Source organism: Chlamydotis macqueenii, chromosome 3 (genome assembly GCF_036417535.1).
Source record: "Chlamydotis macqueenii isolate bChlMac1 chromosome 3, bChlMac1.mat, whole genome shotgun sequence".
Lineage (NCBI taxonomy): Eukaryota > Metazoa > Chordata > Aves > Otidiformes > Otididae > Chlamydotis > Chlamydotis macqueenii.
The window spans coordinates 79,719,362-79,739,291 of record NC_141558.1 but is presented as its reverse complement, the minus strand read 5'-3'; the positions used below and the strand labels follow the sequence as shown (position 1 = coordinate 79,739,291).

General features: G+C 40.8%; 1 protein-coding gene across 3 annotated transcripts in view; it reads right to left on the bottom strand.

The window, feature by feature from the left end:
* Positions 1–2,531: 2,531 nt before the first annotated feature.
* Positions 2,532–19,930, bottom strand: part of EML4 (EMAP like 4) — a 167,783-nt gene continuing 150,384 nt past the window's right edge. For all 3 annotated transcript variants that reach the window (XM_086744340.1, XM_086744338.1, XM_086744339.1), the window contains 6 exons: positions 17,809–17,897; positions 15,509–15,606; positions 10,895–10,982; positions 9,534–9,632; positions 3,911–4,041; positions 2,532–3,428 (listed from right to left, as the gene is read on the bottom strand). In XM_086744340.1, the coding sequence (XP_086600466.1) occupies positions 2,964–3,428; positions 3,911–4,041; positions 9,534–9,632; positions 10,895–10,982; positions 15,509–15,606; positions 17,809–17,897 (970 nt within the window). In that variant the 3' untranslated portion in view covers positions 2,532–2,963. The remainder of the gene's footprint in view (positions 3,429–3,910; positions 4,042–9,533; positions 9,633–10,894; positions 10,983–15,508; positions 15,607–17,808; positions 17,898–19,930) is intronic.

Here is a 19,930-nt window from a genome sequence, read left to right as displayed (position 1 = left end):
CTTTAAAAGACCTGTAAAAGAGAATCTTTCACAAGGAATATATTAAGCATACTGCAACCTTCTGCACCTGCAATTGGACAGAGACTATCAGGAATGTGGAAGCACCACGGTATTTAGCATTTTATACCCAAAATAAGCTTGTACTTTTTGCATGACTTCCAGAAGAAAGCTTCTGGCAGAACCCTGAAAAACCGCACTTCACATCAGGACAAATACCTATTTGTAATCCCCTGCTGCCCATCAATTAGATACAGCAGGATAATGCTAGTGGCTATTAAGCAAAAATGGAAACGGGAAATGTTATAAAACTTTTAAAAAGTAAATAAGATCAATATTTAGGAGTGCCAGTACTATTCATGATACTGAATTAACTTACTTTTAGGCAGCCTGGGAGGTTATCAAAAGACCACATGTTAAAAAGGTTCTTCCAAAATCATAGACCTAGACATTGCAACTGCAATCACAGCATCCACTTTATATACAGAAGGAAGCAAAACAGATATGGAGAAAGCCACTGCAATACATTATTTTGATTACTTTATTTTTTTTAATCTTCAAAATTTTCTGCCTTGAGACAGGAATGCATGATAGATAGAAATGGCTCAAACATCTTCACATGAAACACTCTTAATCATAGTTCATTCACAATTATTTTTCTAAAACATCTACAGTTACATAATCCCACCCATTTCCATCCATTATCACAGATTTAATTATTTGTTAAACAGTAGTTACCAGGAATTGAAAGCTGTAAGGCTTTTTGCATATTAGTAGAGTCTTCTGAACTACAAACACAAGAATATCACAACGATAACTCTCACTTTACATGGCAACCCCAGGTGGCAGAGGTTCAAAAAAGAAATGTGTTGCTTATGTGGAGTTCATAAAAATGACAGAGAGAGCTCTGCGCCTCGTTAGCTCTAGAATCCTTTCTCCTTTGCTAAGATTATTTTCTAAGCCTACAGCATATTCCTCATTTGGAACCAAGTACTCTGATGAGCTGACCTTTATCTTCCATTGCTGCTATTTGGCAAATTTGCAAGTCAGGCATACTAGAGCTCTCCAGTAAAACTCTATGTACAGAGCACAGTTTAAACAGATGGGTTGCTTGGAATCCATATCTCCCTCCATCTGAAGGGAACTACTTTGAGGTTTTCTGGAACTGTTGTAAACAAGAGGATATTTTTTTTCATATATATATATGTGTGTGTATATATATATATTTATATATTTTATATATAAATGATCTAAATGTCCTTTGGGAGTCCATTTGTTTTTATCTTTCCAAATGATGACTAAATACCTGATCTGTAGCATTTCTCCTGAGAAGATACTAGCAAGGGAATGACAGTTTTGATGCACTTTGGAATGGCACAATCACGTAAACGCTTGCACAATTAAGACTTATGAACTCATCCAAAGTTTCTAAACATGATATTCTAACTAAGAACTAAAATACCAGCACAATGCAGCAAGTTAAAAAAGAAAATTCTATGTAATCAAAATATAAACAAGTACATAGGAAATGGATATCTGTCAGTAAATCTATATCTTTTTAAAGTAGGAAACTTAACGCACTTAAGAAAAAAAAAGTTGCTATTTGACAAACTTCATAAAAAAAAAGAACTTTCCAAATGCATAACAAATGCCAAGATATCCCGTAACTGGCCAGGTATAGCCACATGAGAGCTGCATGGCTTAGAGCAACCCAGGCAGGGGTGGGGTAGAAACAAAAAAAAACCAAACAAAAAAAAAAAAAACAAAAAACAAAAAATCACAAAAATAAAAGATCAGCAAGTCTAGGAAAAAGAGAAAAAAAAATCACATCATCTAAATTACTGTATGTTTATATCAAAACTGCTAAAGGAGCCGGGGGAAAAAAAAAAAAAAACAAAACAAAAAAACCACAAATCAGAGATTGCAGTTTAATGATTCTTAGTTACCTCTAAAAATTCAGAAGAAAAAAATATCAACTTAATATACTAGTTCTAAGCACCAATTTAATAATTTAAGTTAACTGTATTTATATTTCTCCTACTAGAAGTGGAGCAAGTTCTGCTTGAAGGCTTAAAGTTTAACTCTGGAGCTCATCTGACTTCTGTGTTCTTGCCACGCTTCCTCTGCTGTTCACATCAAAGTCACTCTCTTAAGTTTCAGACTCTCTAGGCAAGCAATTATTTGAAGAGACAATGACATCCTACACTTTAAATTAACTTTCAGGTCATGAAAAGTGAAACACCCAGTATTTGGTTAGTCTGTTATTAAATAGTCTGTGAAAATGGAACAGCCGACACCGTTCTTTGACAGGATTTGCCTTAGAACTAGCAGCACCCAGGGCAGACCAACGGCGAGCACATCCAGACTCCACTAGGAATTAGTAGTGCTAGAAAATTGCATATGTGTTAGATCAAGAAGGCATTGCCATACATGTGGCATCATTACATTGTTTTTCCTCTATTTTTCTCATTAAGAAAAAACAAAGGAAAACAGCCCTACAAATAGCTTTTTGGTTGGTTTTTTTTGTTTGTTTGTTTGTTTTGTTTGTCTTCGCACCTGGAAAAAGCAGCATGATACTCCCCAGCTGGAACAGCTCAGTGCTTCCCATCAGCTTAGTTCTTTCAGAAAGCACTTTCACATAGTTAAGGTGGTCTACTTCAGCTAATTCTCAGAGCTAACCTTTTTTCCAGTATATATTTCATGCCACTTCCTGACAGCAATTTCAGAACTGAAATGGATCTACAGTAATGTCCACTACTAACTGTGACCAGATCTTTACACAGATCACCAAAGCCAGGCCCTTGGGATGGTTCCACACTTTGAACTGAAGCTCAGACTAAAAATCTCACTGAAACTCAAAAGCAGGAGTGGTCATGAATCTCAGCTACTTTTCCCTATTTGAACCCTCACCCTGTAATGAAAGCACACACACCAAGGGAAAATAACAACCACTTGAGCTAGGAGCGTTAAGAAACCAGTGAGTTATCCTGATGCTCTTCAGTGACCGTGGATTCACTGTGCTCCTCACTCGTCTCGTTGGAGGGCTCCTCGTAGCCCGGCTCAGCAGGATCCAGGCTGCTCCCCTCGCTTTGCTCCTCACTTTGCTCTTCGCTGGCCTCCGCAGACTGCTCCAAGTTGCTCTCCAAAGAAGCCAGAGAGCTGCCAGTTACACTTTCGTTTTGGTTCATTTCATTAAAAGGCTGTGGAAGAGGTGCAGGAGACTGTACAGTATTTTCACTGGCAGGGATGGGCACTTTGGTTGCACCGATGTCTACGACAATGTCATTTTGTGGTAGAGTTACCTTCTCCACAAGTTTCCATTGAATAATACTCGTGTCTTTCCCTCCAGTTGAAATCAAGTGACCATCGCTATGGGTGAAGCTGACATTTGTCACATGACTACTGTGAGCGCTGTATTTATGACTTGGAGCCTATTAAAAACAAACAGAAAGGTAAATCACATGATTGCCTAGAAGAGCACGGTACCAAAAATGCATAACTACTACTGTTGTTTTTGTTTAGGCCTTCAAGAGAGCTCTTTATTCATGTAAGAGCAAAGAACTAAATTTTTATTATTTTTCCCTGCACAATACACCTTCTCTTCTTAAGCTTTGTAACTTGGGACAGATTCAGATCTTTGCCAGCCAACAGAAAGCATCAGGCCTGTGCCCCCACAACTTAAGGATAACTACTGCTCCTTCACTTTTAGGTGTATTACTTTATATTATATATTTTATATCTTTTATATAAATTTAATAGGGAAAACCACGCTTTTGTCTCTAGCACTGTTCTCAGATGTAAATGAGTCATTTGGCTGCCAGGTTCCAAACCGACCAAGCTGGAAGCAGGTGTCTGGCAAGGAAAGCTTCATGCAATGCAAACAAGCACATAGACTAGACTGGTCTAGACTTACCTTTGGCTTGGAACAGGGATACTGAAAGAGATGGACCTTACAAAAATCATCAGCAACTGCTATCACTTTTCGGTTATGGGATCTGACAAGGGCATTTATGTCTGTCCCATCTGATCCTTCGGGCCAAACTCCTAGGAGAGAGCAGAGCAGATATTTAGTGACAGTAATTTTAAAAACAATTAAAAGGTAATCCATAAACAAAAATAAAATCTATAAAGGTGTGAGAAAAGGAAAGCTTAACAAAATGTAAATAAGACATTTAACTGGAAAATGGATTATGCATTGCATTAAATGTCATTAATATTTTGCCAGTCCAATGCTGCTCCCCTACTCCCTATCCCCCTAAACCCTCAACCTTGACCAGGATAACCTCTTGGGCTTGATACATTTCCTGTTCAAAACCTCGGTCTGGTTTAAAAAGCTTATGTTAGGATTAAATTTGCTGCTAAAACTTGCAACTCTTAAATGAACACTTTCATTCATGCCCAAACATTTTAAAAGCAAGACTGATGCTGAAGCATGGAACAAGCCCAGGTAGGATACATTATGCAGAGATTTCTTTTGGTTTTATTTTAAATCTGAAGCAACTTTTAGTATTTGCATGATTCAAAGCAGACAACTGATTGATGATACTTTGCACAGAAACCCAGCCTGTACAAGTTTTATAGATGGAAGTGCTGTCAAGTGCTTAAGTACAATTCAATATGCTTTTAAGTTAAAAGAATGACACTGATATGTCTAGACAAAAGAATAACAACATTGCCTGGATGAAAAAGCACTGAACAAACTGGGGAATGGGGAGGCTCTAGTTTTAACCAAGAATAAAGACCCTAGAGATTCCCATAACAAAACTGATGATTCACATCTGCAGGAAAAGCTGAACAAAAGGTAAGCAATGGGTTATAAGTTACTAATTTATGTCAAAGGTACCATAAATTTACACCTCAAGACTTGGGTTTCTGATTAGTTCAGGAATTAGAAAGAATTTCTCCCCACTCAAATTTCACCCCCACCCCAAAAAACTGTGTGTCCGATTGACTGAGAAGGATGCCCATTATCAGATATGAAAATATCTTCTTCCTCCCTTACAATCACTGACTTTGGTAAAATAAAAAACGTGCTGTCTGCTATTTTACACAGCACAAAACACTGACTTAGAACTGCCTTATCTTTTTCAAACTCCCACACTATCTCTTCTTGTTTTAAGCAAAATGGCAAATAGCATTTCACTTTAAAGTTTTATTTCCATTCTCAGTGAGTGGAGCAAGAACTTTATTTTCTCTGAAGAGTAACGAAGGCAGCTTGTTAAGCTTGTTACAATGCGAATAAGCTACATTGTAGGTAATTTACAAAAGACATGAAATGCTAAGGAAAGTATTCAGAAACATTTTAGTGCTCTTGCATCAATGAAATAAATCTGGAATACATATACTATTTAAGAATTTTCAAGTAGCTCAAAAATGAATGAATTTTAACTTCCTCCAGCATTCTATATATAAAATACTGTCATCAGGTGGGAGTAATAAATGAACTTCAAATCAGTTTCCTCAAGTTTCAGCTATCAACTTAGACAGATTTTGCCAAACAGCCATGCTATTTCCTCTTCTTTTTAATTTAAGATTAAAGAGATTAATAGTCGAGATTGCATCTCTTATTAAACATCTTTTGTGTTCACAAATTCCTTTAGCAGCTCCAAAGGTAAGACAACCCTTTGTCCTAAGACAGTAGGATTTGCTTTCAATGCATCAGGCAAATGTGGAAAATACGAGATAGTAATATGACCAAGTTCTTAGTTCTTAATAACTGTAAAAATAACAAAAATACAAAATAATATGACTTTGCTATTAGGTATGGCAGCAGCACTTCCATTTTAATAACTTCTGCTACACAGCAGTAAGTCTCTCAAAAGAATCTGCTCAGACAAAAGTGTGGGAAATGTGCAGTAAACGAGAGAGTGACTTCAAGTGCTGAGGGTGCAGATGGATGATACTGCTGAGCCAATGTAGTAATATCCGCTGCCAAAAAGGAGCGATGCTATTCTCATCTGAACCATGCATTTCCATCCTCTTTCTTCTGCTGACAACAGCACAATGCCTCAGCCTATGGACACACTATCCACAGAGCTAAATTAGTAAAACACATATCCCAAAAGTTCAAATCCCATAAACTTAACCCTCTCTCCTGAACATCAAAGTGAGCAGCCCTTGGCTTGTCTGGATCCCTGAGACAGCTGACCCTCAGGTCAAAACCAGACTTCTCCTTTGGGCAGCAAATATCTGCTAGGTTGGCTTAGCTACACTGTCTGATTTAATGGGAAAATCTTGCCTTCGTCTGAGAACAAGCCATAATTTTAAGATTTCTGCAAAGGGTGTCAGCCTATCAGACAATATAAAATTAAAGTATGATTAATCTTGGCTGGGAAGTTTAAATAGATTCTGTTCTGCCCCAGAATAATATCACATTATCTGCTTTATCTACTTCACTCCCAGGTCCTCTCGTACACTGAAGATTTTGGAGCAGTTGAGACTAATTAAACTTAATCTGGAGTGGTTATATTTTGTATTATTCCAAAAGGGAAAGCAGACAGATCAGCAGACTTGCCCACTTTTTAAAAATAAAAAGTAAAAAGGCTTCTCAAAACACTAGTTATGGGAGCTGCTTATCTCCAGCCTCGCCCCATTCACCAGTAGTTCTGACAGCTGTTAAAGAGACAAAGCCAATGGTCTAGATGGGAAACCAAACTCTTTCTGCACTCCCACACCTTATCTCCTTAGGTCAGGAGTAAAGGACACTTCTGGGAAAGCACTGTGGATTCAGAGAGCTGCTCCCCTTATTCTGTCTGCTCTACCACCAAACAGTGGTGTTCAGTGGCAACAGGGCCACTGTCTGCTACCTCCATGTTTCTGGTAGATTTAAGTACTCTGCATAAAATATAAAATGGCTTCAGCTCCAAGACTATTCCAGAAGGAATATTCAGTCCTTACAAAATGTTGCCATTGCTCCTGAAGAAAGATGCCATATTAGTGTCAAATAGAGTTTTGCTTTTCACTTTCTCTAGTGTCTCATGAATCTTCTGATACTCTATTTTAAAAGAGGAAGTTCTGTTGCACTATTATTTCAGCTGCAGTAGCAAAGAGTGAGGAAACTATTGCTGTGGACCAATTCCTTGTCAGCCTAGGCTTACATGCATAGAGCATCAGGAGGAAACAGCCATCCACTCCCTACTTCAGCCAGCCAGGCTGAATAAAAACAAACATGTACACAACTCAGTTCCCAGTTCTCAGGCTAATGGGAGACAGTATTTTCATCAAACTAGCAATAAACAACAGAATTCAGCTCCAGGAACAGCATGCTCCTGTTTATTTCTGCTACCTACCTCAAGCTTCAAACAACTCAAAAATATTTATGCAGTTTATCAACCAGTCAGCTTCCTTCTCGGACCCCTTTATCTTCCCTGCTCTGCCTCAGGTCTTTGGTACCCAGCCTGGTTATAAAGCACCAAATGCCCTCCACCCAACCAATATGCCACACGAGAGCGTCAGTGCTGGCCCACAAATCAACTGCAATCCTTCAAGACTACTTGCTCATTAACCACATGACAGTCCTAAAATATGCACAATAGGTGTCAGAGGCTGTGGAAAGCACTCAGACTTAACTGATTTTCTTCTACTCTGCATATAAACTTATATTCAAAGTTGAACCCCAACTAGCTGTGAAGAAAAATTTTGTAGACCTACGCCTCATCTCTAAAGAATTTGCTGTTTTACCTGCTTTTGATGGTTCCAACAACATGAAGAACAGAGACGGGTATCTGATCTCAGCAGTGAAAGCAAGACCTTCATCATCCTGCTCACACAACTTGGTTTTACAACACTGACTGGCTGAACCATACTTTTCAACCCCTCACAGAGGGGCTCCTCATTTACAACCAACAGAATTGCCTTCAGCAAAAGCAGTTTGAATTGTTTGGCCACGGTGTCGAACTGCACTATTAAAACTGGATCTCTCAGCTTTGTAAGTTTTTTTTTGTGCATTTAAAAAATGGACTACTAGGTAAAGACTCTGTTTAATCTTTAAAGCATTTTTACCCTTTAGAAGCAGTGTGTATTACTCACCTTTGACTACAGGTATCAAAGTGCTGTCATGATTTTGAGTCAAGAACTACAACCTACACTCATGGAGTCTTGTTCTGTTCTGGTTTTGTTTAGTGAGGGGAGGCCTAAGGTGGTAGCTTCTGTAGGAAACTGCTAGAAGTTGCTCCACTTTGTTCAGTGGACTTGGCCAGGCGGACCTGCTGCTGGCCAAAGCTGAGCCGACTGGTAGCAGAATGTCCTGTGATAACGCCTCTGCGATAACGTATTTAAGAAGGGGAAAACAAGAAAAAAAGAGATGTGAAGCAGCTGAGCGGGGGCAGAGAGGGGGAGGTGCAAGCCTTGTCAGTCTTGCAGGCCGCCCCTCTGGCCTCCCGCCAGGCAGCTGACTGGGCCCAACTTGACCCGGCCTGGCTGCAAGAAGTAGAGAGGAGATGAGAAGTGAATAAGACGTAAAAAGGATCCTAAGAGGCATCTGCCAGCCTGTTGTGAGGAAGTGAAGAAGGAGGGGGAGGAGTAACATGGCTCCTGGTCAAGATTCCCCTGCAGCCTGTGGTGAAGACCACGGTGGAGCACAGCCCATGGAGGTCCACGGAGGGGCAGAGATCCACCTGCAGCCCGTGGAGGACCCCACACTGGGGCAGGTGGAGGCCTGAAGGAGGCTGCGGCCCGTGGAGGGCCCACTGGGGCAGCTGTTCTGGAGGGACTGCACCCCGTGGAAGAGATGACCCACGCTGGAGCAGTTCCACGAAGGACTGTGGCCCGTGGGAGGGACCCCACGCTGGAGCAGGGGAGGAATGCGAGGAGTTCTTCCCCCAACGATGACGCAGCGGCATAAAACAACGCGTGATGAACTGACCGCAACCCCCATTCCCTCTTCCCCCCTGTGCCGCTTGGGGCAGGGGGGTGAGGGGAGGTAACAGAGATAATGTTAAGCCTGGGAAGAGGGAGGGGTGGGGGGAGGTTATCTTGTTCCCTGTCTCATTCTTCTGCTAGTTTTAGAAATAAATGAATAGTTTTCCCCAAGTCGAGTCTGTTTTGCCCGTGATGGTAACCTTAAGGATTTTCTCCCTGTCCTTATCTCAAACCTCGAGCTGTTTTTCCTTATATCATCTCCCCCTATTCTCTCGGAGGGTGGGGGGAGCGAGAGAGAGACTGTGTAGTTTGGTCCCGATCAGGGCTGAACTCCATGTTCCTATCTCAAAACAAAGTAAACAAAGGAGAATGCATGTGTGCCATACAAGCACTTTAAAATATCAGCTTTTTGCTTCAGTGCCTCCGAAACTGGTGGCCTGAAATGACAGCAGAAACATCAAATCCCAAACTTCAAGACTAAATAGAAACCAATTATACATTGTCTATAGAGCACCCAGTGTTCCATATCACGGACAAGTCTTGTCAGTCTCTTTGGTCTGTCATCTCAGCATCACACGCAATAATCATCAACAGTGTATTTCTAATGACAAACTGAAGAAAAAGATAACACAAAAGCACAGTGTGAATAGCTTAAAAGCAAGTTAAACAGTGCTTACCAAACACCTGGAAGCCTAGTACACAAGTGTATGTTGTCCAATCTATATCCTTACAGTCAGAACGATTCCTGATTAGCTTACAGCCACTTGGAATGTCCCCTGTAAAAAAAGTTAATGATGACTTATGCCATATAATTTGTATTTACATATGTGCTCTTTGAAGATGCTAAGACAGTAAATAAACACATCTTAAAACCAATCTGGAATCACACTGTAGAGACAAAAACAGACCAGTACCTTTATCAAATTCCAGATACTTGAAGCTTCGTTTGGTACTCAAGAGTCACATTTAATTCTCATTTCCCCCTTCCGATCAGTGTATCTTGAAAACACTTCCCTGCAGCTTGAGTCCCCTGCTACCTACTCTACAAATTGCTTTAACAGTCTGTAATATAATAATTTCTCCTTCCTCAAGTTCCATTGATGTGGTAAAATTCAATCAATCATTCGGGAAGCTCTGCTTTTGAAAAAGTGCTGCCAGAGAAGCCTTAGACTGCTTTTCAAATTCTAACTAGTGAAGAAGAGGTCGTTTCCCAAAAGCATGTCCATCTTTCAATACATCAGCCCAGTACTAATAGGTCACAGCATTTTGTTTCACTATACAGGCAATTAATTACAAACACCAACACTTCCTTTCGGTAGATTGAGATGTTGCACTATCCATATTTGAAACCTAAGTTGTGACAGGCTGAAAGAACATGTTAAGGTCACAGACATTTAAACTGATGGCTCTCTTCTTGCCTATACAGGAACAGAACCACAATCCTCTTGGATCTTCTTAGTGTCACATGAAGACAAGAATACAAAAAACCAATTTAAGAACAGACTGATAGTTGTTGACTTAACCACTCTATATTAAATTCATATTTTCACATATTAAAAAAGACAAACACAAAAACAGTATTATCACTAACTCATTAAAGCAGTATTATTGCTTTACTTAGTTTTCACACCACCAGCCAAGATAAAATTTAAAAAAAGAAATCCCAGAACAGAACAGTGGCACAGACCCACTGATTTTATTCCCCTAAAATAACTGGTACTGTTGATTCTAATTAGACAACTGTATATATTATTTTCAATCTACAGAACTTTGGGCCAACATAAAAATGTTGTGCCACTTGTTCTGTAAATTCTATGCTGTTAAACTGATTTATGACCTTGTAAAGAAGTAAGCTATATTTGGCATTGCCATTAGGTAATACACAGCTCTGAATAACATCAAGATATCAGGTTACACAAGTTCAAATTGGTTCTTTTGTCAGTAGGCATTTTGTACAGTCCTGATCAAACACACTCTTTTAAACAGTCTAACAGCCAATACATACTTCTGTTTCCAGTGTATTTAATTTCATACTTACAGTATAGTATTTCATAGTCTCCTGAGTTTGACATTATATACTTGTTGTCCGGGGACCAGTCAAGGTGTGTAATATAGCTGGAATGTCCCTGAAGAAGAATGCAGTAACACCAATGTGAAATTCTTATTTTAATTCAAATAGAAGCAAAAGTCGCATGCACAGATGTTACAGCTAACAGTAAAAAGTACCTCCCCACCCACCCCAGGTCTGCCACAATTCACTTGTGCTCCTTTAAAGGCTCCGTACTTCACAGTGCCACATTCGCTAACAGCTAAACAAACGCAGGCTGGGCATTGTGCCTCTCCCACCACACGGTGGATTCTTCGCTCGTAAACCGTGTCCCTCTAGCACCCCAGAATGATTACTCCTAGGAGGTATGCTGCTAAAATACTGAGTAACTCACATTTGTACTTGAATTAAGAAAGGATACATTGATAATAATTGAGAAAGGGAAATAACTTGCATAGGATAATTTTTAGATGCCAACAGAAAAATGAGAGATGATTTTTCTATCCATTCAAAATAATTTCCATTAAATGAACGCACTTTCAAATAACCTTTGCTCATTCTGAAAACTCAGGATACCTTGGTTAACAACCACCATCTAACACTACAAGACTAAGGACTGATTACAAGAATATCCTCGTAACCTTTCTGAAACTTTCTGCTGTGCTTCTTACACTGCATGCATGCCAGTGCCAGCTTCCAAAGGACTCTTTCCTATAGGCACAGAGGCATCTAGAGAAGAATCAAAACACTGTGGCCTGATTGCTTAGGTATCACCATCAAGAGCATACTAAGGGCTAAACACTTATCTTTGTTTTTGAGGGAGAAGCTAAATGCAGCTGGTCAGAATATTTTTCCTGTGCACAAATGTTTTTGCTGGTAGCAACAGTAATAGTAGCAACACAAAAGCTATGAAAGGCTCCACAGAAGCCATAAATTTGGATAAGGTAGAAATAAACTATTTCTCTGTAGAGGAAAGAGTAGGAAATTAATAAAAGCGATGTCCATGTCACCCTTTTCTTCCTCTACCCTTCCATTTCTTCTTACTGCTCCTCTTCCCCGTGTATGACCATCCATTTTCTTCCCTTCCTAGTCATTCTGTCAGGCAACAAAATGCCACTTTCTTGACTGACAGATGCCAATTCATCTCCCTCTCTAAGCGGGCATTATGGTGTCCCTCAGTCCCCCGCAAGGTCTCTTGGCCCAGTCTGCACCCACCGTGCCAGGACCTCGCTGGAGTACTGCACTGGCTGCCACACCACCCACCACATGAACTTCCTCTACAGAGAGCTCTAAGAGATCCTGATTGCTTCCAGAATTACATGTAGAAACACACCCGTGTCTGTCTCCCCATCCCCAGATCCTCTGTGAGAGAATGCAAAAAACATTTAGGAGAAAAGCTAGCCTTGAAGATGAACTTATGAACTAGTCTCTGCCTCAGGCAGAGGAACTGTGTATTGCCGTAACTACTTTGCACTCATGGGTGGTATATATGATATCGACTTGCAAACTTGGTATTTTGAAAAAAAAATATGCACAATTGGCTAGAACTTTTTCTCCCCTCCTTATTTTCCAAGTCTTCAAATTTGCAAGCAAACTCCAACACGGGAAAGAATTGGTCAGTCATTTACTAAATCCTGCCAGACATTTGGCAGCTGTTAAAATTCCTGGGGTGGCGGGGGAGGGAATAAAGCAATTGGCCAGGGGGCTCCATGCTGCAAAATCCCTCCAGGCAAGCAGTCACCGAATGATGAACTGGAATATAACATTGTCGTAATACTTTTCAATAGCATGATCCCATTTTCTATTAAAACATTTCTTTGGTAGCCTCCCACTGATAAGGCAACATTTTACTCTTTCCTTTTCTGTACCTTTATATACAATGAACATAATTACTCACATTATTACTGGCTAATAAAATATCTCTGACTAAATGGAAAACCTCTCCTTCATTGGTAATGTTTATCTGTTTCAGATTTAAATTGTACAAGGGTTGAAATGCCCACAGCCTATGGGGTGGGCACACAGCGTGGCTGCCAGTGTGGCTTTCACCCCACAGCTCCATTGGTAAATGCACAGCACTTGCTTCTCCTTTGCTAACAGATATTTCTGATGTAAGGCAAACAGAGACAGCGCCCGCTACCCTGGAGCTTCTGACATGCTGGAAGTTCATACCCCTGCCCATACCTTCACATTGCTGTCTACATAGCTGGAGCCCTCAAAAAACAGCTGCAGTAGTCGAAATGTTTTTTTCAGCTCATTTGAAATTCTTTCTGATCACAACCAACACCACCCCTCAACTGTGGAAACATGCTCACAGGTCAGAGACTTGCCTCTCCGGGAGCAGCAGAAAGCCTGGTCATGACTGAAAGGGGATTTAAATATAACAGTGGGCATACAGCCCTTATGCACAAGCTGATGCTGGTTCAGTAGATAAAACCCTTCTTAAAGTATTCAAATAACGTATCCAAGTTGGAAGAAACAGCCAGAAGTTGACTACCAGGAGGACTGAGTCATACTACTTGGAGGTCACTCGCGAGGCTACTGAATGACAGAAGAATGCCAGGAGGATGCGGTGCCAGTGCCCAAGCACCAGCCAGGAGAGCGCTCCGGGTCCTGAGCATGCCCGGGTGCCTCTCTGCTTAGCATCAAGCTGGTACTGACCCGCCAGCATGCTGGCAGGCAGCTGAGGGAGGCAAAGGGCGCGTGAAACCCGATCGGCTGCTTTCTGCACAAGCTGGATGGGTCAGGGGACCTCAGGACTGACAGAAACCAGGTTGCTAATTTTGGCTTCTACGCGCAGTCACTCAGACTGAAGAAAAAGGTTAACAGAAATCTGCTTTGAAGTCTCAATGCTTCTGTCAGAGTATAACAATGCTCATTTCTCCCATCCCAATTTTTATAAACCTCTTTCCTGCCAAGGCAGAGGGCTAGACAGACATACATGCTGGTTTAAATTACAATATGCTCTCTCCTGATACATAGTACACACGATATACAGAAATAAATGATCTCATACATCTTCAGAGAGCTCACAGAGACATAGTACATAGCAAGCTAAATATTACGTATGTTAAGATTAGCCATCTCTGAGTGCTTTTATCTTTTATGGTTAAAAAATAAGTGATAGGCTGAAATGCTGTACTGATGTGCAGCTGTCAACTGCCGTCCCCCATCAGGCCCCCGGTTGGACCTCCCTGCAGGCTCAGTCCTTTCCCCACTGCCTGAGCTCCCTGGGAAGGCTGTAGACCTGATTTCCCATCTCATGACCATCATGCTACTGGCTAACTCCCTCACCACCCTGTGTGAGGGGCTGCAGGATGCTCCAGCTCACCCTGTACCACAACCCTTTCATCGAGGAGTCTCCAGCACATCCAGCAGACTTCCCTCCCAGCCACATCCCACGCCAGCGCTAAGCCCTTGCTGCCAGCCTACACACCACAGGGACAGAGCAAACCCACTGTTGCTGACCACCCTGGTAGCCCTGTGCCCCTCACAGCAGCTGGACCAAAGCTTCTCTGGATCCCCATGCTCTAGCAGCTCAGGGCATCCTCAGCCAAATGATAGGCAGAAATCTCTCAAAGACACTCTATATGGCACTAAAGCACTGGCTAATGCCTGTTTGTTTCCCCCTAACTAACAGTTTCCACTGCAAGTCTAGCATCAAAGGCTGAATAACACCACCACCAATAATATCATATTAGAAATTTAAAAATGAAATGCCCAGAATTTAGCCTTACATCCCACTTACCTCCCATTTTCAAATTAACAGTTTGAAAATTTTTATTTTTAAAAGCCAAAGAAATGCAATTAGTGACAAACATATGAAAAGTGTTTTGAGCAGGGGATGCATTTAAAAAAAAAAAAAAAAAAAAAGCATTGCACATGTCAAATATGAACATACTCATTATATAATTTGCAAATCTCATTAAGGTTCAGATGTTCTTTAAGTAAATATTTCCACTAACTTGAAGAGATAGCTGAACTTAAGGCCAGGATGTTAGATAATTAAACACTTAAGGAAAAAGAAGTATGTCTTTTTAGCATGGGGACAACCTCATGTAAGTGTAAGGACTAATATAAACTCCACTACTTGTGCTACACTTACATTTATTTACCCTGTGCCAGAAATTTATTGCTAATGTATCCCTCAGTTTCAAATTTGGTAGTAACAATTAGAGCCGAAAACAGTGCTTATATGCAACCTCCAAAACTACATATTCTAACGAAATTCCATTATCTAATGTTATGTTGGCCCAAGGAGTACTTTACCAACAGGGGGAAAATACCCCCAAACACGTGTAATATATTTGTATAGCTACAAGGCATTTCTCCATCTTACTGCTGATTTCCCATTTCAAAGAAAAAGTCAATAGTCTGAGAAATCAGTCATAATTGATGCAAAAGCATTCACCTAACACTCACTAATGCTTCCAGTATCCATCAGACTCAAGTTTGAAGTCAAATGCTGAAAAAAACCCATAAAACTTGTAAGCAAAACAAAAAAAAGGAAAAGCACCAACCCAGAAACAGTCCCACTGCTTAACATCTTAGTCTATGTTTATACATCAAAGTGCAAAAACTGATTATATTTGCTCCAAAACTTACAGTGCATTTTCCATATCTGCTATACTTTCTTCCATTTTCTGTTACTACATAGAGGTAAATAAAGTTGTCATGGGATCCAACTGCAAGTAAGGTGCCATCTACAACACAAAATGTTTGGTATAATTAACAGAATGTTTGTTTTCCAGATTTTAATGATTTCAGATTAGTCACTAAAACAATAGTCTCAAACTATTGCTTACAAATTGTATTTAAGGATATATCGCTGTTCACATTATGTTGTCTTTTAGTCAGTATCTGTTTACTCTGTGGGTATAGCTTTTGAACAAGTCCTTTCACTTCTACTTTTTTTAAGCAAGTGTCCAATGGAGTGGGTATAAATCCTCAGATTGCACTGGATTTCTGTCAACAGCAAAGAAGCAGAGCAGTATTTACTCTACAGTTAGCTGAGCTTTGGAGGGGGGAATGTATAAAAACAAGTACCAAATCATGTCTAAAGGAGAGGTGAAGCATTCAAACATTACAAGCAGTTTCCTAATCTGTGTTGTCTCAATTTAAAAAAAAAAGTACGTGGACAAGAGTTGCTGTATTGAGTTTGTGTGGCAAGGTTTTGGTAGCAGCAGGAGGCTATAGGGGTGGCTTCTATGAGAAGCTGTTGGAAGCTTCCCCTATGTCCAACAGAGCCAATGCCAGCCAGCTCCAAGATGGACCTGCCACTGGCCAACACCGAGCCCATCATGATGGTAGTGCCTCTGGGATAACATAGTCAAGAAGAGGGGGAAAAAACAACTGCACAACAGCAATTGCAGCCAGAGAGAGGAGTGAGAACATGTGAGAGCAACATACAGACACCAAGGTCAGTGAGGAAGGAGGTACTGGTACTCCAGGTACTGGAGCAGAGATTCCTCTGCAGCCCATGGAAGTCCACAGAGGAGCAGAGATCCACCTGCAGCCCACAGAGGACCCCACGCCAGAGCAGGAGGATGCCAAAAGACGACTGTGACTCTGTGGGAAAGCTTGCGCTGGAGCAGGTTCCTGGCAGGACATGTGGCCCCATGGAGAGAGGAGCCCACGCTAGAGCAAGTTTGCTGGCAGGACTTGTGACCTCGTGGGGGACCCACGCTAGAGCACTCTGTTCCTGAAGGACTGTGCCCCATGGAAGGGACCCGTGCTGGATCAGCTTGTGAAAAACTGCAGCCCGTGGGAAGGACTCACGCTGGAGAAGTCCACGGGGGACTGTCTCGCATGGGATGGACCCCACACTGGAGCAGAAGAGTGTGAGTAGGAAGGAGCCGCAGAGACAACGTGTGATGAACTGACCACAACCCCCATTCCCCATCCCCCTACACTGCTTGGGGTGAGGAGGTAGAGAATTTGGAAGTGAAGTTGAGCCCAGGAAGAAGGGAGGAGTCGGGGGAAGGTGTTTCAAGATTATCCTGCTCTGATTTGACTGGTAATAAATTAAATTAATTTTCTCAAGTCGACTCTGTTTTGCCCGTGACAGTCATTGATGAGTGATCTTTCCCCGTCCTTATCTTGACCCACAAGCCTTTTGTTGCATTTTCTTTCTCCTGCCCAGCTGAGGAGGGGGAGTGATAGAGTGGCTTTGTGGGCACCTGGCATCCAGTCAAGGGTCAATCCACCACAGTTGCCTTGAATCACGATGAAACACCTCTAGTGTTAACGAACATCAATGCTTTAAAATAAATTGCTGTGCTTGGCAGATGCGGCAGCAGCAGAGGAACGTTTTGCCCACTGACACAGCATGTTATCCAAGAGAAAACAAGAAACAGATTTACAAAAGTATTTTCCCATCCCATTTCAACAGAGAGGAGTCAGCCTTTGATGATCTGTCACGTCACGTCTGAAGAAGAGACTCAGTACTGGCTTGGACTCCATGTAATCCCACAGCAAATACTTAAACAGCTCTGAGTTTCAGATGGACTAGAGCTTAGTTTTATGGTTTTGTATTAATAAAATTGAAAATTAACTAAGTAGTATATCAAAACATCACTGAAATACTAAACTTTTTACAGACTTTTCTGTTAACTGGTCGGCTGTTTAACTGAGAACTTTTAATTTTTCTGGGAGCAAAGCTAATAATTACTATAACAGCCCAGTTCAACATGAACGAAAGGCTGGGAAAGGCAACTGTAATGCTTGTAGTTACAAAACTCCAAGGATTTAGTATATATATATTATTCAGTTATATATTAAGCATCTAATACGAATTTTTTTTCAAACCACTGCCTTTTCCAGTGACTGGGGAGTAGTTTAACACAGTTTAGCAGAGCTGACATCTCATTTTTCATCAATTATTCTGAATGTAGAAGTCTGCCTACCTACTGAGTAGCGCATCACTGAGAGCTGTTCGTTGCCATCAGTGTGAATTGAAACCAGATCCCTTGTTTCTGCATCCAAAACAAACCACCTAGAGAGATGAAAATTCCAATAAGCATCACTTCCACTAAACAAAAAAAAAACAAGCAAAAGAGCAACAATCACTGCCTGCCTTCATTTTCTCATGCTAGGCCCCTCAAGGACAGCACATCTAAAACCACCTGTTTTTAATGGAATGCTTTTCTGGTTCACAAAGTGATACAAGCTTCAGTGAAGAATATAGAAAAGATATACAGCCCAATTTTTCCCTCCTCCCTCGAACACTGTAGTGATCACCAGAACGTCTACTGGACAATAAATGTGCCACCAGATAGCTGATATGACTGCACCTTATAATCCTGAAGCCTTAAGGCTACAGCTGAATTTTAGCCTACTACTACTTCCCCATTTTGAAGAACAGCTTTGATATAAAAACTGATCCTTCAATTTGTATGAAGCAAGGTTAAAAAAAAAAAAAAAAAAGTAGTAGGAGAGTGTGGAAAACATTTTCACACTCATTTTAAATATAAAATACATTCTAATTTGGTATTTTTCCCCTCAGTCCTTTAATTTCTATGAATAGTTTTATCAAAGTAAGAAGGAATAACCATTTACTGAAATTTGATGGTTCGTAACTCAGCATTTTTTAAAAATTTCCTGCTTGGATGATTTATAACTAAGTTTAGCCAATCAATTGCATTTTTTAATTAATTAACAATGACTTTTAACCTGCAGTATTAGTTATGAGGCATGTGTAAAAAGCTCAGGGAAGCTTACAAAAACTCAGTGGCCCGTACACCAAAATGACCACCACAGCAGGGCGGGCAAGATCAGCAGAACCTGAGCGTTTTGCAACAGTTCTGATGCCCATCTAACTCCTAAATACAGCAAACATTAAGAAAACAAAGACAATGAAAATTTAATAAAAATATATATACATAGATGTTTATAATGAAAACATAAGATCTCAACATGGCTAAACACATTAAAGCTGTGCTCAGAACCTAATTTCTTTGCTCCAAACTTCTGATCTCACAACCACATGCGGATGCTACAGCCAGGTTTCCGTCCCTAGTGATAAACGGTGAGTTCACGCACTGTGGAAACGAGTAAGGCAATTCCACCTGCCATCTCACACAGATACCTAATGGTGAACTCACTGGAACAAACACACTGCAAAAGCTAGGATCCTCTATTCCAAAACAAAACTTATATAAGCTAAAATATCTCCAAAAACAACAGTGCAGATTGCTGCTCTCTATGATGGACATGAGATTCCAGCTTGCGCTGATCCAGTGTCCGGCAGCTAGGTATCTGTAAAAAGGCCTGGTCCCAATGGCTTGAAATCAGCTTGTGGTTAGAGAACTGCATAAAAGAAATTAAACAACATACGTATAAAAAAACCCCTTAGCCTCACATGCCATGGACTGCTGAATAATCTGTGTGCAAGAGAGAACCAGTGGAAAAAAAGCTAATATGTTTGCATTGGACAACAGCAGAAACCACACTCAGAGTTTCTCTGCTGTTATCCTCTGCTGAAAGTGAGCTTTTGATTTCTTCCAATCTACACACTGAAGCTTTGAGGGTTCTCTGAATGCATGAGGAGTTACAAGTTCCTATTCTGATACTTATCATTATTTATAATTTGTATTATTCAAACTATGCCCCCTCTTTGGCCCTGCCAAATGCTTCACCAAAATGTTACCTGGCTGATAACCCTGATGGGGTGTGGATATTAAAGAAGAAACCAAAATAAATTTACAAAAAACCTAACCGAACAAAAAATAAACCAAAACCACAAAAGGGTTTGGCATGGGGAAAGGGAGAGGATACGTATGTCATTTTGCCCCCACATAATGAAAAACAATCACACCATCACGACAGCAAAACTGCTCTAAAAGTACATCCAGAGAGGGCCACAAGAGAAGTGTGAAGAACACACATGGAGGCATCACCAAGTTGAAATAATGTGGTTTACAAGCAACATGAGGAGTTGGTCTGAAAGCCAGTGCCCCACTGTATTATTCTTATTTATGTTTTCCTGAATCCAGCACAGGCTGAAGACTCCTCACTGCTTCAGCCCAG